The sequence below is a fragment of the Argentina anserina genome, chromosome 3 (assembly GCF_933775445.1).
Source record: "Argentina anserina chromosome 3, drPotAnse1.1, whole genome shotgun sequence".
In the NCBI taxonomy this organism is placed as follows: Eukaryota; Viridiplantae; Streptophyta; class Magnoliopsida; order Rosales; family Rosaceae; genus Argentina; species Argentina anserina.
Window position 1 is genome coordinate 24,719,975 of NC_065874.1, and position 22,173 is coordinate 24,742,147.

At 36.3% G+C, this 22,173-nt stretch overlaps 1 protein-coding gene and 1 pseudogene across 1 annotated transcript; both read right to left on the minus strand.

Annotated features, from left to right (window-relative positions):
- Nucleotides 1–769: 769 nt before the first annotated feature.
- On the minus strand, nucleotides 770–2,187 carry LOC126786206 (probable aspartic proteinase GIP2; annotated as a pseudogene).
- An 11,322-nt stretch (nucleotides 2,188–13,509) lies between these two features.
- On the minus strand, nucleotides 13,510–14,963 carry LOC126786209 (protein SENSITIVE TO PROTON RHIZOTOXICITY 2). The gene has a single exon (XM_050511968.1). The coding sequence runs from the start codon at nucleotides 14,899–14,901 to the stop codon at nucleotides 13,696–13,698; it is 1,206 nt and encodes a 401-aa protein (XP_050367925.1). The 5' UTR covers nucleotides 14,902–14,963; the 3' UTR covers nucleotides 13,510–13,695.
- Nucleotides 14,964–22,173: the final 7,210 nt, after the last annotated feature.

The window sequence follows — 22,173 nt, forward strand, 5'->3', positions numbered from 1 at the left end:
CTTTTTGTGAAAATACTTTATCACATAGTTACTTTATAAAACTTTGTAAAGTGCATGATTTTTCATTACATAGAAAATAATATATAAGTCGTGCTAAAATAATAATATTGATGTCAAGAACCTATGAAACATGCATATATTTACTTCTTAGGCACGTTATGAAGTCTAACACATTGATCAAATATGCCACAATCGTAAAATTAATGTCTTAAATTTACCATGCATAATTGAAAACATTATAACATAGCATATCCGCGTGCAGTAAATCCGACAAACAAATCATCTTGTAGACATGCATATTTATTTATTTTAAAATAAATAACACATAGTAAAAAAAACAGTAACCAAACGTTCACATTTACTAATTAAATTTCCAAAATAGTAAAAATAAATGATTACTATAAATTACCAAAAATAAAAAAAGAAATTGTAAAAAAAACTAACCTTGATTTACCAGAATAGTAAATATTTCAATTTTTTTTTAATAAACGGATCGCATGTCAGGGGTCGCAGGTTAAAGATCGCGGATCGGGAATCGGGGGTCGCGTCGCCGATCTTGCGTGCCTAATTTCTAGTAGTAGCGCGTGCTAACAATGTTGGTGGAACCGAATCATATATGTGTACCGAGGGTGAGCAGATGCCGTTCTTGTTTTGTATTTTTAATTAATCACGTACAGTAAATTTCAGACGTACCAAGTACAATAAGAACCATCATAGACATATTCTCTGCACGGCATATGGTATATAATTGTAGAGTGATGTACTTTAAAATCAGAATGATCAGTCCATATTGGAACTTAAAAATAATGATAATACAGTGTCCCACTGGGCCAATAGAAGCACACTAATTAATCAAGCAGTAGATGTGAAGTTGAAGTTGGCGCAACTGGTTTGTCGGGACAAGAGTGAAGAGCTGAACCCAAGCCTGTTTGCCGCCAAATCAAACTGGAGAAGATTGTCCTCGATTTGATGCCCCCCGATCACAATCGAAGTTTCCAGCTCCAGCCCGCCGTCGACCAACCCTAAACACAGGACCTCATTGCTCACGCGCACCATTGAGTTTGCTCCAACAATCCTCCAGTACACGTTCTCACTCTGCAACACAAGATCAATTGGAGGCACAACCGGACCGGCCCTTGTGGTGGCAATGTCCTTGGTGTTAAAGCATGCTCCAAAAGGAGCTACGGGTTCCGCTTTAGGGATGTTCTTGCTCTCGAGTTCCTTCACAAATGCATTAAGGACTGCATTGTAGAGCGACGTCTCCAAAACTGAGTACGGATTCACGGTGCTGATCTTGGTGCCACCGTAATTATTTTTGTCAATGGCTAGTAATGAAGTGTTTAATGGAACCTGCTTTCCACTAATCTTGATCGACTTTACCCCGATAAAGTATTCGGCAGACTGCTCTTCTCTCCCACTAGCAGTGTCTAAGGTTTTGGTGAGCAGTGGGGTGAAAATAAGATTCTTGGAAGCATCAATACCATTAGGAAGAAAATTGTAAGGAGAATTTCCAAAGAAAGCGACACCATTTGATGAGCTCAAGCAAATAGCAAAGTTTCTACGGAAACTAAAAGCGGCAGCAAATTGGGAGGGGAGGGCAATTTTGCTTCTGCCAAGGGCAGCCATGCCCTGGACACCAGTGGCAAGCCCTTGTAGGAGAAATGTGTAAGCACAAGTGAAGATCAAGTTGGGCACCGAAACCACTCAACCAAGGTTGGACCCGTCTGTGGAGGGGATCCCCGAGACAGTGTCTTGACCGACTTGGCCCCAGGCGCCGTTGCTCGAGCTGGTCACGGAGTTTTGCGGGAAGAAGCCGCATGTGTTGTTGTTGCAACCGGGAGTAAGGGCGCCGTTGCATCTTGTACAAACCGGGGCCTTTGCAAGTGAACATTGAGCTGATTTGCAATGGGAAGGTTTGTAGGTCGAGGAGACATAGCCATCGTCGCAATCTACCCAAAGATATTGACCGCCAAGATCCACGGTGAGTTTTATTGACACCAGAGGAGTTCTTTGCTTGATGATGGTGAGATATTGGAGGGAGGAAGCGTCTTTCATCACAGGAATAACTAGGGCCTTTGGTCGGAAAGATGTTTCGGCCAGCGAGGGGGTGGTGATAATTTGGATGATCACCAATGAGCAGAAGAGAAAGCAATGGGAAGCGGAAGACATTGTTATGTTCTAGCTGTTACTGATAACTGATTAGTGATACGTACGTAATTGGGTTCCTTGAAATGGAAGGAGGGCACCGGAAATATATATAGTGGAAGATTGAACACATTTTTTCTGTGTATGATTGAATAGTTAATTACTTAATTAATTGTAGCCTTTGTTTATATTATCAAGTACCCTTGAAAAATAATAGTACTCCATGTTTGAACGCGCTGGTGCTAAAAACTGGAAACGCATTCACAATTCAAAAGGAATACAATGATATTTAATATATACATGCCATGCGGAACCCACGTTTACTTATGCTCATATAATCATATCCAGCTGAACCCCATGTTGCTCTTATGCCATTTGTCATATGAGTTCAGACTTGCCACTTACCCATCTTTCTTTTTAAGTGAAATTTATGAGGATAAGATTATTTAAATATAATTAATTAATTAAAAATAAATACAGTAAAAAATAGACTAATAACATTAAATGGATATGTCACGTAAGTTATGTATTGAGTACATATAATTATTTTTCTTACATAGTTTAACTTAATTTACTGTTTAATCAAAATAAACACTTAAATACTTTTACCGTAACAAATAAAGTTGTTTTTAGATTCTTCTTTTTTTCTTTCATCTTTTTACAAATATAGTGATTGTTTTGACTCCATGCATAAGTTGAAGGTACAAAGCTTATATGAATAAGATGTTTGGGAGACGCAAAATTTAAATAGTTGGAGATGCTCTCTAAATAATGAAAATTTCATCTAATAAGCAAGTCAATGAACATAGAAAATTTCAAGATTTTAATAATTTTGATAATAAATAATTCAAATTTTGGTCATATTATCGTGGATATTAGATCGTGTCCTTCGTTTTTCTCCAATGTATTTCGATCGCGAGAGTCTAATCAATTCTTTAGCTCAACAAGTTGGCAGGTTTCTTCTTGCAAACGATATGTTTTATGGTCGGTTAATATATATAGAGTGATGTTATTAATACACTTTTTTTTTGTAATTAATACACTCTTCCACATAAAATGGTATTGATGACATCATTTTTTATAAGAGTCATGTGAGAGGAAAGGGTGTGTTAATAGTAAAAAATGTGTGTTAATAATACCACCTTATATATATATATATATATATATATATATATATATATATATATATATGGAATTGAGATGTTATCAATAAAGCTACTCGTTTTAGTAAAAAAAGAACCATAAGTCTAATCCCAGAAGCCCTGATATTGAGTCGTCATCGGTTAGCTAGCTAGCCACTCGATCGGATCTTGTATGACGCATGAGTGACAAACTCAATCTAGTGCCACAATTACTGCAATTTTAAATTATGAAATCAGTGAAATGGGACGTCAATTTCTTAAGTTAGTAGAATTCACACAGAAATTCATAGATATATACGTGTAAACAAACAAAAAATAGCTATACATGACCAACCACACCCTCAGATCAGCACAAAATTTCCACTGGTGTATGATTAATGAAGAGAATCGACGCCCTTTGCAACCCCCATGCATGCCACATTCGATATCAAGGTAACCATGACAATCTGATTGAAATTAGGATAGAACCTAAAGTTTAACATGTATATGAACGACAATTAAGGGAGTTTATTCACCGCACCGTCAAAGTACCAACACTGGCCGCATGGGTCACGTGCACCGTTAGACTAAAACAAACGTTAGTTGTTCTGGGTAATCAATGGTCCATTCGACGGCGACATGTCTGCGGCTCCAATATCATCGTGATCAATGCCAGAGCCCACGTCGAATCCACAAGTCTGCGGCTGGGACAACGGAGGAGATTGAACCATTGATTGTTGGAGGAGATCGACGGGACCCGAAAGAAACCTTGCCCCAACTCAATCTAGCCTTGGGTCGCCTAAGTACCTGAGCTCTTAATCCAATCCAAGCAGGTCGGTTTTATTGTGGATTCCATGGTTAGATTTGAGAGCTACATACGAGGGTCGTGGAGGACATGTAGAGGAGTAGTAAAGTTCTGGGTTTGATTGGGTGTGCCTTTTGCTTCTGGAAATTAAGGTTAGGTCATCAGAGGTTTAAGAACTTCTCCATCTTTGACTATTAATCCCTTAAACCCACACCAGACCTTGGGGCGGATCCACATGTGGGCAAGCCTAGGTTGGGTTCAAAATTATGGGCGTAAAGTGGAAATATTTTTGGAGAAAAGGTCTCTAAAAATGCAAAATTCGGCGAATAATGGAGGTAGAAGAAGATGGCTCAACGGCGCATCTTTTTTTTTCTTTGATTTCTGCCCAAAACATTGTAGTTTTGTGCTTTTCCTTAATATATTCAGTGCCAAACCAGTGTCAATTTACAACGCAAAAATAATAATACGCAAGTTAATAAAAAGAACTCATGTGTATTTTGGCTCTTCCACAATCACCAATCAATATTGATATTTAGTTAATTATGGATCTAAATTATGTACAGATCAATTTTCATTTATTGTCATTAAACTGATTGACATCTTTACCAATTCTGTTTCATTTTTATACGTTATCACCACGTTAGCTTTACTCTGAGTTTCTAGCCAAACAAAAAAAATTGAAAATCCTAGTTTTTTTTTTCGGCCGCCGCTCCCTAGCAGCACCACTACCCAATTCTGGCAGATCCCAAACCGGCGTGCCACGTGCCATGCCTCGCCTCCAGATCGGCGCGACATCGTCTCCTGCTCTCGCCATGACATCGCCTCCTACTCCCGGCCCCGACATCGCCTCCGATGCGACCCAGATAGCTGACCCACCGATCTTCGATGCGACCCCCGACCCACACCGCACGTAAGATCGGCGACGCGACCCTTGATTATTGCTAGCTATAGGACATATATATGTCTCTATTGACTAAAGTGGACAATTCGTGCAAATGTGTCTTTTGAAGGTGTTCATCTTGCTAACTTGGACACGTAATTCATGTGTCCCCAAATATTTCTTGTCGACCAAACATATTTAAAGACTTCTAATACATGAGGAAATTGTACACACAACAAATACTAGTGGTCCCTGTTATACATATACAAATACATATCTAGATTAAATGGGGACATTTACAATAATTGTGCCTTTATTATAATCTAACACGAGCAAGCATATAGTGCATTCACAACACACAGTAGTTTCCATACATCCTACCCAACAAACAACAAATCCAAACCATCTAATTATAATCAATCCAAATCATCAAATTTATAATCAATTTCGAATATAAGAGTGCTACACATTTTATCATTCATTGAGCAATATACAAAAAGAGTCATTTCCAAGCCACAATAATTATATGATTTAAGTATGGCCATCATTCAACAACTCATTAGTAAGTTCTCTACCATTTAACCGCTCCTTTTGCTCAAGATTATCCAACTCCAACTACAACGCAATCAAAAAATAAGTGTATAGTAAGGACTGAACTAGTTGGCATTATACAATAGCTCATTTACATAAAAGATATAGCAAGTAAGTAAATTAATACTTACAAAGATTTTTTTTCTGCTTCCTCACTAACAAGGTTAGTACCAACACCATCTAGTTTTGATTTATTGTGAATCAACCGCCAAAATGTTACTCGATCCAATGATTTCACTGGGATTGCAAGCTCCTACCAATTCCAAAAAGTAGTCGATCATACACATTATATAATTCAGAACTACTTAAATAAATTTCATAACATTTATGTTGAAAAAAATGGTATATAATCAAGTATATAATTAGTTACCAAAGTTAATTATGATAATTATTCATCAAAGTTAATGGCGAGTAATCTCCACACTGATACACAAGTTAATGATCAAACAAAACAACACAGGTATTACATGTGGAGTTTATGCACAAATCTTTTGGTCATCTACACACACTAAATCCAAATATCAAAATTTTGGACAAGATAGACTTACAGTCAAAGACCCTCTTCAATAGGTTCCCATACATCAGTGATGCTTACATAGCTGATTGCAGTTTGTTGATGCAACATTGGAACCCTTTTCTATTTAAGCCACATGTGATGGTTAGTTGTGAACTGAAAAGTAAGAAACATGGCAGATGAGCTAATTCATGGTAAAACCTTAATGATTTCAGCAATTGCCAATGTCTTGTTGATTGCCTATCCATTGTTTTTACAACGATTTCATTGACTTGTTTATCCTGGAAAAAAAACGTAACAAGCAGTACCACATCAGCTTATACCTTTAGATTGATGAAAATGATTCAAGATTATTGCACATCTAACCCATAAAGACACTTAATAGGCTAGCTAGGAAGTATATGTAACACATACAAATTAATCACTATCCTTACCACGAAAGAAAATTACCAAATAATGTCAAAGAACGAAAAAATAAATTAAAGTACAGTCCAAGAATCTGGTTTGAAAACAGAACCCATGAACTCCAATGTAATGTTACCTTATTACGAAACTTAATAAGAATAAACCCTTACTTAAAAAAAATATTGCTGGCTTCTTTATTCGATAAAGCAAATCCTTTATTCGTTTAAGTGAACACTAAGAATGAAAAAGTAAACAGGAAAGAAATTTCCCGAAAGTAATGTAAAATAAATACCCTCACCAAAAGAGCCTGGTGGTATATAATGTTGGTACCAGCAATGCTTGCGCTACTAACCGTAAGCCTAAGAATTATAAAAAGATCAAGGGTTCACTCCACCCATTTGCAGTCATATGTGCAATAGCTCGTAAATACCTTGACACAATTGCCACTTGGGTACATTGATTTATTCCCACAAACATGTCGATCAAGAATAAACGAAACCCCTATTGAACTCAACAAACCTATTTCAATCAAAGTAAATGATTTATGACCTCGTAAAATAAAGCTAACAGTCCTAACACTCAGCAATGACCTTTCTCATAAATCATAATCACAAGAACATAAACAGTAACAAAATTTCCATATGACTCATCCCCAATATCAAACCGCAGCATATTTCACTATTCACAACAAACAAATGCAAAATCTCAATCGAAAACAAATTCACATGAAAAAACAGACGAAAACGAATCAAAAGCATCAAAGCAGAGAGAGAGAGAGAGAGAGAGAGTTACCTGGAGCTGATGTAGTTGCGGATGGCGCCATGGGTGGTGATGCAAATCTTGTTCTCGCTGATGGGGAGCTTCGGCTTCGGCTTCTCGACTAATGGAGAGTTTTCATGAAATCGATTACCGACGGGATTTGGACTTTTTCTCGATCTAGAACATTGGGGGTGAAGGGAGAGAATAATGAGATTAGGGATTAAGCCTTGTTATGCTGTCACCGAGATGAGATTAGTGCCGTCGAGATGAGGCCCATCCATGAGACCTATAACTGAAGTGGCGGAGTTGGCTGAAGGAGAGAGAGAGAGTGAGTGAGTTTTTTTAGCAGTATAGGGTTTCAATAGAAACATGTGCAACTGAGAAAAAAGTACTCGCTTATATGTGTAGTTGTGAGAGAGTATTCCGTATTCTACTATTTATCTTTGAGAAACAATGATATTCTACCACCCAAATATACATTTTGTGTAGTTAAGGGACATATATATGTCTCTAAACATGAGTGTTGATATACCTAAAGTGTTTAGGGACACATAAGTGTGCCTTTTGCATATTTAAGGACACATGATTTGTGCCAAATTTATATTTAGAGACACAAGCTTATATATGTCCCCAAATGTAAGAATATAGGAACACTTGTTTATTTGTCCCTAAACTAAATGTCCTCTTAGCCCTAATTTTTAGTAGTGCGCGTTGATCCATCTGTCTACGTTAGACCTTGTGTCCAGGGTGATCGTGATAACATAGCATTCATGGGCTCATGGCTAACCTGGAATTGAAGAAAGCTTGGAGAGTGGAGACGATGGATCGAAGAAGGCTCGAGAGAAAATGAACACTATCTCTGTGAATATTGCCATAAAAATACTAAATGTTGCAAAAGATAGAAAGTTGTTAGGCCAAGAGTAAATTTATAGTAGAATGAAAATAACACTAACCCCTATTTACTATTACAGTGCCATCTAAGCACACATACAGATCAACGGAGTAAAAAGGAAATCTCCAGCCCCTTATCAACCTTGATGGATGACTTGACTGAAAATCATTGACTTATTTAAAGACGCTATCGGATCAATGAGAGTGTTTACTGGCGATTCTTCGGGTCAAACAAGCTCGATGGTGAGCAGGTGAGGACTGAGGTCTGAGGACTAAATACTCAGAGCCCGAGTAAATGCAAGGACTAATATTGTGATTGGTGCGCGTCGATCATGATCGATAAATTGGGCAAACTTCAACTTCACATCACATACGTCTGCTTCTTAGATCCAATTAACGTGTTTTTTTTTTACATTAGGCGGAAATAAATCCATGGCCGTGTTCTTGAGGAATTTTTCTATCACTGTGTTAAAGTAACTTCACAAAAAATTAATGGTATTGAGCATCTTCTCCTAATTTTTTTTTGATTTCCGGTTTTAAAACATTTTCTATGTAGGACCCGAAGACAAATCCAACGGATGACAGCCCCCCAATGTTTTACGGTGGTACACCGTTGCACACCGAAGCGGAGGGACCAGTGTAGAAACCGAGCATCATGGTATCTCTACGGCCGAATGTAATAATTCCGGCGTGAGACTAATCCCTGACTGGGTATAAAAAAAAAACATAGACTTCCAAATCCAATAGACAAAAAGGGAACGTGCATGCATTGGCTCAGCATGCATATGAGGCATTATTCTTTAGCAAGATTGTAAACATGCAGAAGAAAAAAATTCAGTAAAACCTTCGGGCGCGCAATCACCAATTATAATTACTTGATAGTCATACGGCTAGATCTTCAGAGTAATTGTTACCATTAATAATGATAATTTTATGGGTGCGGTTATTGTCATCCCACAATCTACTCTGTTTACTCCATAAGTTATTGAATTATTAAAATACCAAAATACCATGATATGAAATTACCCTAAAAGACAATAAGTTGTTAAAAATTATAATATCTATATTTACACTATCTTTTATTTTGCATAAGATGAACTTAAATCTAAAGATTAAATTACATTAGATTTCCTTTTAGCCATTATAACTCATGTATTCACGATTCATTCATCTTCTACTATTCAAGATTAAATAATAATAATAATAATCATAATAATAATAATAATCTTCTACCAATATCACAAATATGTCTAATCAGCAGGTCTAACGTTAGTTCAACTTATACATTTGTGAAGTGTCACATGTCTCTTTTTTGTTTTGAGGTCTGGTTTGGAGCTTTAAATTGTTTCGTTGTTCTATGGTTTAGTTGAATGATTAACCGATAATGAATGAGTACTTCAATTAACACAGTCGGGTTAGCTTCATTCGTCTGGTATAAGACACCTAGACCGGAGTCGATCTTTTCTTAGTAGTGATTATTAAAATAAATATGAAATTAAAAAATTGGCAAATGGGCGAACAAAGTTTAAAGTTAAAAACATTTTATGTAGGGTGAATAATGTTAAAAGAACAACATTATTACATTATTAGTGTGTTTTCGTCAAAGTAACTGACAGAGACAATTGGGCATTCCCTAGATCTCAATTCCCAAAAGACAAAACACCCTTCTCAACTTTGATCTCTCCCCCTAAAGCCTCAATCGTGAGTTGGCATGCCCGTAAATAAGAATGCTGATTGTTTCTGAGTCCCTCGGCCCGTTCTCGGTCGAAACGATTTTTTGCCAAACAGTTGGGTACTTTTCTGGAGTTCAAATTTAGGTTTTCTTTTAATTAGATTTTGGAATAGTGTTTTGGAATGTGCTAAGTGGTGATATATTCTGCAACAAAAACAAAACAAAAAAAGCGTTAAGAGGTGATGAAATATTGCTTACTTCGGAGTTTCCAACTCGGATCCTCTCAAATTATAGAAAATTACTTAGTGGTACTAGACCACATTTGAATTAATTAAAAAATCACTTTTCATATTTCTTATACAAACTATAACATAAGGCTAAGCCTAAAAAATAAGTAAAACAAAACTGATTAATTAATTAATGTAAAAATATTTTAAATATCATTTATTTTCGTGAAAATTACAAAATGTCACTCCTAGATTTAACAAATTTCTCTCTCCTCATTTTTTAGTTTTTTTTCGGCAAATTTAAGCTTTCCAGCTAAACCACCGTCAATTGGAAGGTGAGCCAATACATAAAGTTGTTCCTTATGTCATGGGCTTTCATTTAAGTATCATATTGCATATGTTTGGAGAAATTTTGAAATTTTGGATTTTGCTCACCAAAAACCACAGTAGCAGTTAGTTTCTCAATCGACAGTAGCAGCTAGATTTATAATCGACAATAGCAGGTACCTTCGAAGTCGACAGTAGTAGTTAGATTCATAATCGATTGTAGCATGTACCTTCCAAGTCAACAGTAGCAGGTGTCTTCCAAGTCGACAGTAGCAGCTAGTTTTTAACTCGACATTAGCAGTTAGTTTTTATAGTCGACAGTAGCAGTTAGCTTATATAATCGACAGTAGCAGATAAGCTCTCTATTGATAGTAGTAAACACTATGGGTCAAAGAGGGGTAAAAAAAGTAAATTATTTATGACATGTGTCAACTTGCCATCATTTGGTCCTTATTTGTAAAATTTGGTCTTTATTTGCTTTATCAAATTAAGTAATGAATTATTTGTAAACTAAATTATTATCTGATACTTTTGAGTAGTTTGGTACTCAAATTATCGATCTCACTCTTCAATATTTCAATCTAGTCAGGATTCGCTTCTCTGATTATTTGTTGGATTAAATACTTGTGAGTTGTGACACCTTATACTTTAGGTATAAAAACAGTTTTGTCCTTCTATTTTCAAAATTAATCTGTATATTTTTTAACTCTTATTTTTTAACAGTTTTGTCCATTCCGTTAGTTGACCGTCAAAAAATTTCGTTAAGCCGTTAAAATGTCTAGAATACCCCTAATTCAAATCAGATTTTTTTCTTTTCTTATGCCTTTTTTATTTTCTCTTTTGGTTTTTCTTGTTTTTAAATTTAATTCATCATATGTGCTATCAAATATATATAATTGTAATCAACACAAATTATCAAATTAATTGTAAATATCTTATAATAACATGTGAGTGCCAGTACTCAAATCCAGTTAGAAACGTCTTTTATATTATGATGCTCTACAAACATATTTTGAATATTTTCTACAATGCTAAGACAAGAAAGACTTCTACTATCATAACCATACTTTGATGCCAAAATAGTTTCAAATTATTTATTTCCAACTTGATATTAAGCAATTGTCATTAATTCTCCTCTTACTGCACAAGCAAATTAACAAAATTTCCAATAATTGACTTGGGTGCTCTGATCAAAGGAAGAAAAAAAGGTTAAAAAGTAATGCTTGGAACTAAACATCTTGTCGTACGACAATGATTAGATTATAATTGGAAACATAGTGCAATTACTAGTAATAAAGTTTCCAAACAATGCATTCACTATCATTCGCTCTAAGTTTGAGTCTTGAAGCACACCTACGTGAGGAGAGCCATTCCATTTTACTTGTTTTACATCTGCTCCAAGTTCTCGCAAGCGTTTAACAAAATTACAGATAACTTAATAGGGAGCATGATCGTCATTCTCTTGTTTACAATTAATTTGATAATTTGTGTTGATTACAATTATATATATTTGATAGCACATATGATGAATTAAATTTAAAAACAAGAAAACCCAAAAGAGAAAATAAAAAAGGCATAAGAAAAGAAATTAAAAAAATCTAATTTGAATTAGAGGTATTCTAGACATTTTAACGGTTTAACAGAATTTTTTGACGGTTAACTAATGGAATATTGGACAAAACTGTTAAAATAAGAGTTTAAGGATATACATATTAAATTTGAAAGTAAAATGACAAAATTGTTAAAAAATAAGAGTTAAATGATATACATATTAAATTTAAAAGTAGAAATACAAAACTATTTTTACACCTAAAATATATGGTGTCACAAGTATTTAATCCTTATTTATTTGTCAACTTGGAAAAACAGGCGTATGTAAACCCTAACAAGCAAATAAAGACTATTCCATCGCCCGACAATTGTGCCACCAGTAAACGACCACCACTGTTCCCCTGACTTTGCTTGCTTCTGCATTCCATCGATCTCTGAACTTCATTGTTAAAAGTAATGGCTAGTCCCCAGGACAAAATGGCAGCCAACAAATAAGCGACTCAAGCCTGAATACAGAATGCCTGATTAACTTATTTGTGGATTATGTGCCATATTGGATTACCACAGATTCATCTTTAATTCTTTACCAGCTGTTGAGAGTTTGTGATTTATGCATATATAGTTACGTCCGTACCTAGCTATAAGCTAGCTTGCTAACCTGGTCATCTCCATCCAGTTAACTAATTAAAGGATAAGCACGTAACAGGAAATAGGATCTTGATCTTGATTACATTGAATATGGAAATCGCGCAATTGTACAGATAATTTCGCCAGAAACACGGGCCCGCAGCCCTTAATAAGTAGAGAGGCTCCGGATCAGATATCTTTAGTAGTACGTTCTACTGCACTATCGGCTAATTAATCTCTTGATCGAACAGACAAACAACGTTCAACTACTATACGTGCCTCTCTCTTTCTTTCTCTCTCTAAAACCCTAGCTACTTTGACCTCTATATATCTTCATGGAGTCAATAGACATCGAACATCACTAAATAAGTAGCCCATTTGTGTCTGTTCTTATGGGCTCGATCAGATTACACGGAGACAATTGAACCTCTAGTCTAGACCAGTACACTAGCTAGCTCGTAGCGAACTAGTCGATATATATAAACCCTAGCCTATATGATCGAAAAAATTGCTCATTCCAGAACATTTTTTACATTTTAATTAGTAAACCCATGAAGTTTATCTCCGACTGAGGTTACGTTCATACGTACGTACGTACGTTCATTAGTTGGTTTCCTACTTTTAGAATTGCTGAGCGCAAGTACTTATGATATCATGCAGTTGCAGAATGATCATTTCCTTTAGTTATTTGCTTGATACCTGAAAGTCTGAAACATGAATAGGAACCTAGCTAGCTAAAATTGCAGTATGAGGAAAAAATAAACGTGAACAAATGACATGAATCGAAGTAGCATGCTTCATCATATATATGGATGCTCAACTGTTACATATCAAAGTTGGACTAGCTACACATTATCTGTCGATCCATCATATATTTATTGCTATACATTGGCTAATTAATCAGTACATGAACTGGCAGAACTGCATGCCTTGATATATATATATATATATATATATATATATATATATATATATATATATATGGTACGGTAGAGAACATTTAAAACAAAAATTTCATTGCAGACAATAGATCGAGTTCAAGCCAAATGAAATCTACACAATATGTTTGATGATAATGCATCTAACGCTAAACTTAGCACACACCACCTACTACGTAATCCTCGTATGAAAATCAACTCATTGAAGAATTAATGTAAAACTATTGTACCACCTATATATATCACTGCATCAGGCCGGCTGCTTGGCTTTCAGCTTTTCCATGCCTTATGGGAAAATTAGATTGGATCATAAGTGGTTTGTGTCCGTCGAACAAAGCAACATGACCCATAAGCTTATCTTTCCTTGAAAATGTGGTTCCGCAAGAGCATTGCCACCTGAGATCCCCACAGTGCTTCTCATGCGTCCTTAGATCAGACAACACCGAGAACTGCTTCCGGTTGCACCTCTTGCATACGTACATCTTTGGGCAATGGCTTCTCTTGTAGTGATTCTTCACGCAGATCATGGACTTCAGAGGCTGGAATTTTGCGTGCTTCTGATTCCACCTGCACCCTTCCTGAGGACATGAATATTTCCTTGGTAATTTCATCAAACATTCAGCATTGCTCGATCCAGGTATGTTCATTGCATTGCTCTTATTGTTCTTCAAGGGGTTTCTCAAGGCAATGCTAGTCTTATATTCATCACCATGAGCCCTCATGTGCATTCTCAAGTTTGCGTCACGCTTAAACCCTTTTCCACAAACTTGGCAATAATGAGTGTACTTAGCCAACAAATCAGCAGCATTTAACTCAATAATATCGTAGCTCGAGTTCTTTGGAGAAAGAATTTGTACCTGTAACGCATTGTTTGTTTCAACTTTTTGAGGCAACTCTTTCATTTCAACATGTCCATGAGTCCTACTGATCAATTCCCTAGGGGGACAGACGTTGTAGATCTCAGTACTAAACCAATCAAGTGCTTGATCATGTGTTGGATTGAAAGCAGCGTCTCTATTGTTACTACTAGGACCAGCAGTACTAATGGTAAAGTTTGGTTCAGATCTTGTGTCGTTACCTGGAGCAACAAGAGCCATCTGCTGGCAAGTGAACATCATTGAGGACGCGGTGACAATAATTTCTTCAATGACATTGCTCATTCTTGCCATGGCGCCTATGGTCGTTGACTCCTGAAGCTGTTGCGATTGTTGACATTGGTGATGATCTAGAGGAGCAATAAGGACACCGACCAGCGATTTGGCTTGATGAACTTTCTCTTTGAGGACGGAGAGGCTGTAAAGAAGAGAAGTTGAGTGATTCTGATCTGGAGGTAGTGCTGCTCCAGATGATGATGAGTTTGGTTCGAGTGAAAACGCCGAAACTGCATCTTGATCCGCCATGTACATATTTTCGAAACAATTTGATGTGGCCCCAGGATTAATATTCATTTTCTCTGCTCCTCCTTCAAACTGCCTCTATCTCTTTTTCTGGTCTCAGGAAACCAAATGATTTTTCCCTAGATTTGTCGTAGATATTTTTCTTGGAAAATCGATTAAACAGCTAGTACTGCACATATATATAATTAAGTAGATAATAATATTTAACTACTGATACGCTTAAGATAATCTAGATTGATGCTAGCAGCGCTAGCTCGATCTCCTAGCAAGTTTTCTGAGGCAGAGATAAACAAAGTCAACTTAATGAAGATTAGCAAGTAAACTCACCCCCATATATCACCTCCCTCAAATATCTCACTTTCTTCACGTTGGGACAAGGTAGCTATGAATTTATTAATTAGATGCGTTTACTTACATGAATTGCCTACTAAGGCTACTGTCTGTAGTATAATCGATTGATAGTTACGTGCCTCATAAAGAAATACTTAAATTTTAAGGTAGTAAGTTCTCATAGTTATCTATGCGTATGTAACGTTGAAATTATCAAAATTCGAAAGGATGAGCAATGAACAATAATCTCGTAGCTAGTCTCACTCGCCATGCATGATGCTTGAATTTATATGTAACTAGCTAATTGGATGAGCCCTGCTCCAGAGTCCAGGCTAATGGGTTCTACTGAAACTTCTTCGAAGCTCGTTTTCTAATTTACTAATTTACCAGTCATGGGATAGGTACTGTTTGGTTTGAAGAGTGTTAATTACCGAGAGATTTTAAATATACAACCCAAAATCTCTTAATACACCACCTATTTCAATTCTTATTCCAATATTTTTACTAAATACACACATAAAAAACCTAAAATACTCTTGAATTACAAAATCACAAAATACGTCATTATTTAGATATATAAGACTACATTTTACAGTGATTAGTATATTAATATATATATATATATATATTAACATCGTATAGATGTTCATATTGATTATTGTTTGTTCTTACGAATCATTATAGATTGTAATTATTATTTTTTCAAATTCTTTAACCATAAAAATAATAAACAATATGAAGAATATATATATATATATATATATAAGAGAAATAGATGAATTGATTGTTTGAAAAAGATGAACATTTTTTTTGTTAAGAATGTATGAAGATGAAATTGAATGAATGATGAAAAATCATAATTCTTGTTCATGAATTACCTTATTTGGGACTCTAAAAATAGAAATGATCTTTTTCGGTGAAAATTAAAGAATGAATTGATTGTTTAAATTTCCCACTTAATTTTCCATCAAAATATATACTAATTTAAATTTTCCTGTAAATTTATTATTTTAATTGTTTCTAAAAATAAATTCTTAGTTTAATAATTTAATTTATTTTTAATTTTCTGAATTATTACATGTACATATTTTGGTCATTCAACATACATACAAAATGTTATTTAAATTATTGAATAATAAGAGTGTGTATCAAGAGTTTATGGGTGTTGTAACGACCCCAAAATTTCGAGCTTAAAAACTCAAAATTCTAAAGTCGTTAAAACACAAAATAATCTCAAATAAATCGAAATCATTAAAGTGTAACAGCGGATCAATTCTGAGTTCTCAATACAACTCAGACAACCAATTATTACAACCCAAATTTATAATTCATACATAAAATGGAAATGTAATAATCCTCACAAATCACTCACAAATCTCACAAATGAAATTACACAACTTCTCACACACAAATCCACGCTAAAACCTCACCACAAGTAGGATACGAACGACTTCGAGTCTCTGTAGTCGTCACTCAACCTCCACTAATCAGCACCTGCAGAATTATCCCCTACACCATCGAATTGGTGCACCGGGATTGTAAACACAAACCCGGTAAGCTTATAGCTCGTATGAGTAAAATCAAAATATAATTCGCATATCAAAATACACGAAAGATCACAAAACAACAAATATAAATGCCCTCATGAGTCAATGGTCAGCCCATCTGGTTGACCCAAAGAAATATGAAATAAAACGCTCATGAGGAAATTAAGTAACCCTTCTAGTTACCCAATGCATTTATAATACGGGTACCAAGAACGCTGGTACACATCTGTTACTCCTCTCGTAATACACCGTTGATATTGGATAGCCACCCGCTACCCAACATCCAAAATAACTGAGTACCCATGAGCAGATAACCACCCGTTACCTCACATGCAGTACTAAGGCAGACAGACTAGAGCTCTAACTGTATCGTAACTTTCGCCCGGCCAAAGGCTAGGTTTCGACTTGCCAAACATGTACAATAATCTCACATCATATTGTACCAAAAATCAGGTCCGAAGACAATTCACATTTTAACAATCTCAATGTTAAAAATCACGTACAATAATCTCACATCATATTGTACAATTCAAATCGCATGCTCAATATAATCACAATAAAATCATAACAGTATATTATATAGCAAACTATATATATTCGTACTTATTTACCATTTATACAATATATATATAGTCCACTATATCTTATACATATCATATTTCACCACACATGCTCAATTCACAAACTTCCGTCATCGAAATGACTATTTTTAATGAATTAATAACAGTACGTAATTTAATGAACTATATATATATATGTACTTATTACCATTATACTGTATATATGTAGTCCACTAAATTATATACATGTTGTAATTCATTTGATAAGCACACTTGCAAAAATGTTGAATCACCACGAGGGTTGATTCGTAATTCAGTGAGATTTTACTCACCTTATCAACTCGAGCGTAATTCCACAATTCCCAATGATAAATCATTTCCTCGATTTAACAGTCACCTTGAAAAGATAAGAAAAGAATTTAGAATCGTTTCGTAAACCTTTAAATGCCGAAACAGTAATAATCGGTTACTGTTCAGCAATTTTCGGTTTTATGAAATTACTGTTCAGTGTTACTGTTCACTGTTCAATTTTCGATTAATACGTATTTCTGTACGTATAAATATTATATACGTATTTCTGTACGTATAAATATTAATACGTATTTCTGTAGGTATAAATATTATATACATGTTTTTGTACGTATAAATACTATATACGTATTTCTGTACGTATAAATATTAATACGTATTTCTGTACGTATAAATATTAATACGTATTTCTGTACGGATAAATATTAATACGTATTTTTGTACGTATACGTACTATTTAAATGTAAATACAAATTCAGTAAATAAAATTTACTAATTTACCCTTTTACAAAATTACTTTTTACATTTACTGAAAGTAATTTATAATTACATTTACCGAAGGTAAAATTTAATTACATTTACCGTAGTAAAATTTAATTACATTTACCGTAGTAAATAAAATTTACATTTACATTTAAGTAAATTACCAAAATACCCCTATCGGAAAACACTTTCACACCGCCGCACGTGGCGGCGCGTGGGGTACACGCGCCACCCGCCGGCAGGCCGCGCGTGGCACTCACGCGCCACTCACTGTGGCAGCGCGTGTGGTGTCACCGCCGCCCCGATTCTCTCCTCCTCCTCCTCCTCTTCCTTCCCACAACCACAGACCCCTCCTAAACTAACCCACGCCCTCCCACGCGCCGCCTCTAGGCGGCGGTAACCATCTCTTCTAACCACCTCCGATCTACTTCAAAACCTTCCCAATACATTCACAATTACACAACCAACAATTCCAACAATCGAATTTAACCAACCCATACCTAAAACACGATTTGATCGTTGATTGGATCGGATCGACTGTGTTTGGATCCCGAGAGCCACGCCGAGCTTCACGGTGTCGCCGGGACTGCGCCTTGCTTGTGGGGTGGTCGCGTCGTGGTGGTGAAGTCACAGCTGTCGTCGGTGAGGAGCACCGTACTCGGAGGGCGGCGAATCGTAGGTGAGCCGAGAGGATGAGCGAGTGAGTAAATCGGTGTGTGGGAGAGGGAGAAAGTGAATCGGTGAGTGGGAGAGACTCGGGTAGAGGGCACGATAGGGGTGAGAGTGAACCGAGAGAGGGAGAGAGCTCGGGTCGAGAGGGAGAGGGAGAAGCTCGAGAAGAGAGAGAGAGAGCCGAGAGAGAAGAAAGGAAAGAGGGGAGGCGGCGAAAGGGAAGGGAGAAGGGTTTCCAATAATGGAAACCCTAATCTGAAAATGTCTATTTATACTCGTTTCAAAAAATCGGAAACTAACTTCCGACGTTAATAACTTTTACCTCCGACGTCCGATTCGAACGCGTCACATATCCACGAACTCGTATCGACGAGCTCTACAACTTCCGTGAAGAAAGTTTTCACAACCGAGCGACGAAATAAAAGTCGATAAATTCGTTCGGAAACGTAACGTTTTCTTATTAAACGTTCTCGGAACGTTTCCGTTCCCGTTTCGTAACGTTTGCAAACAATCATATTCGGTTTAAAACGAACTTCACAACTTAATAGAATTTAATTCAATTCAAATATTGTTTGAAAACGAGGGTTATTACAGGTGTGTATTTAAAACTTCTCTTAATTACCAGATAAATATTAACGTAATAAAAACAAATGCAGTATTCTTCATTTCTCTAAACTGTTGATGAAGGTGGAAGTCCGGTGGCCGCGCGCAGTGAAACGCCAATACGATCGTACACGCCATGAAGGATTGTTACAGCCCGATACTGCCGAAGCTTTGGAACTGAATACTGCAAATTCATCCAAGTCACATTTGTCTCGATCTCCATATACAACCCTAACATTTCTCCAATTTGTAGCTAGTGGTAGAGTGATTAAGAGATAATACAACATGTTTTTTCTCCCATTAGTTCTGATAATTAGAGGTGGAGGTTTTACTTCATCAACTCAAATTGAGGTTTTTTTAAAGTAGAGACGGAGGTGGTAATTAAGCACGTAGTTCTTGAAAATGCTTGAAAAAAAAGCGGCATATAAAAGCTTCTTAGAGATCGGGATTAGAGTAAAAAGAAGAGTAGATCATAAAAAAGTCACGGACTAACTAAATTATAAAACAGTCAAGCAAAGATTCAAAATTATAAAAAAGTCATTTCTTAAAAATATTTAAACCGGTACTCATAAAATTTGTGATAATTATATGGACTGCCACTGCTTAATCTTGTCGCCTTTCTCTCTCTCCTCCAACCCCAATCTGCTCTATCTCTCTCTCTGATTCCTTTTGTCATCATCAAAATCAACATAGGAGGCTCTCAGTCGACTGCCGACGGTGGATTCAAGGAACAAAGCCATCGACGACGTGCATGGAAGTCTCCATCGACGATCCAACACGGCTTCCACCTAGAGCGCCAAGGCCTCAATTCAATTTTCCAGTGGGTAGCAAGGTTGGCACCACCGTCACAGCTGATGCCGAAGTACGCAACAAGCATGAGAACAACGACGTCATCTTTGCCTTGAAGGAGATTTAGAGGAGGAGGGAGGCGGCGCCGACGGAGGCTAGGATCTTGATGGCGACAGGGACATCGCGACAGTTGAGGAAGGCGGAGATGTCAACTTTGTCTCCACCGGTGTGGCTGCTTCAGCCTAGATCAGAAAAGAGATGTTAGCTTTGTCTCCACCGGCGTTGTCATGCCCAACCTAAAAACGATCTAAAGCAACAACTCACAGATATCAAGGTCGCAGTGATGACGGTGATTATCTGGAGCAGTGACAATGACGACGAGGAGAAGATGGGATGACAGGCTCGGGTCATTGAACAGAGCAATTAACGGTGGAGGTGTGGGTGCCAAGAGTAGTTTTTGGGTGCCCACATCATTTGTTTTATTTCTATTTCTATTTTTGTCACACTACCCATTACAAAACAATGTTAGTTTGAATAGTTGTGTGACTAGAAGTGTACATGACTAGTTTTTTAGTTATAAAAGTACTGTGACTACCAATGTGATTGTCAAGGTAACTCTCAATGTGACGTCTAATCATGTGATTACTAGTGCGACCATCTGTGTGACTATCGATGTGACTCCTAATGTAGCTATTGGTGTGACTATTAGTGTGACAACGTCAATGTTGATATTTGAGTTGTCTGAGAAGTTTAAGATCACATGACAGGAGATAAAGGTTCGTTAATTATACTCATTCTTCTTCTCTTTCTTTTTTTTTCACATTTTCTTCTTGTCACAACATAGTCACACTACCAGATACACGGGTAGTCACACTACCAGTTACAGTAGCAGTCATATTGTAGCTACCAATGTGACACCTAATGTGACTGGTGGTGTGACTACAAGTGTGACATGTCGAGAGAAATTTGTAAATCCGCGAAATTATGTTAAAATTCAAAGGAGATCGATATGATTGTGCTCATAATGAAGCGAATAGCTAGAATTATGGAGTCTTGGGCTCCAGTTTCGCCGAAATAGCTTGGAACACCGCCATGGATGGTGGCAGCCCATTTCGAGGGTTTCTGTACCTTATATAGTGGTCGATTTAGAGCGGGTTTGATATCAAATGAAAGAGGGGAAAAAAACTTTTTAACGGTACCACCCACGCTCAAATCTATCGTCGAACAACAAAGTTATGACCGGAATAAGAAAAAGAATGAAAAATAAAAAAAAAGTGTGAAGAGTTGTTGATCGCCTAATTGTCCACTAATGTGTCATAACTTTTATATTAGATTTAGAATAAAACTATCGCATTATGAAGCGACTATATGAATGAAACTTCTCGGGATCAATCGACACCATTCGATGTGACCGGTATATATATTTAGTGACCCTGTAAAAATTTCATCCAATTCGGACCTCGTTTGACCGTCAGAATTTCTAGTAAACTAAAAACACGACTAATATGTCATAAGGAAAGACCTATTACCAAGATGTGAACACCGTTTGCATATATGAAATTACCTAATTTTTATCATCGATCGTGCGCGATCGCATCAAGAAAACCCATTTGGCAAAGCCCCGATCAATGGATCTGATTTTTTGTTTTTTTGTTTAAGATAATGGTATGAGTTGTAAATATTTCTAACAATATGGGCAATGGTTTAAAATTTTTAACTATTTAATTTTATTATAATTTCAGAACTGTTAGTGACTTTTTTATAACAAATCCTTTAATTGACTATTGACCTGATTAACGATCAAAATCGTATCATAACCTGTCCCGTTGATCTTTTGATCGGAATTGGTTCAAAACAATGTAGGTACCTTCTTTCTCTCATAATAATAATAATAAATAAAAAGAGACTTGCCATTGGAAATTGAGAGAAGTTTTGGGTAAATACTGTAATTTACACAAAGCAACGAGGCCAAAGTGGCGAAATCCAAAACTGTGGAGGTTCAGTTTTGTCTCTGTAACATAAGCACACCT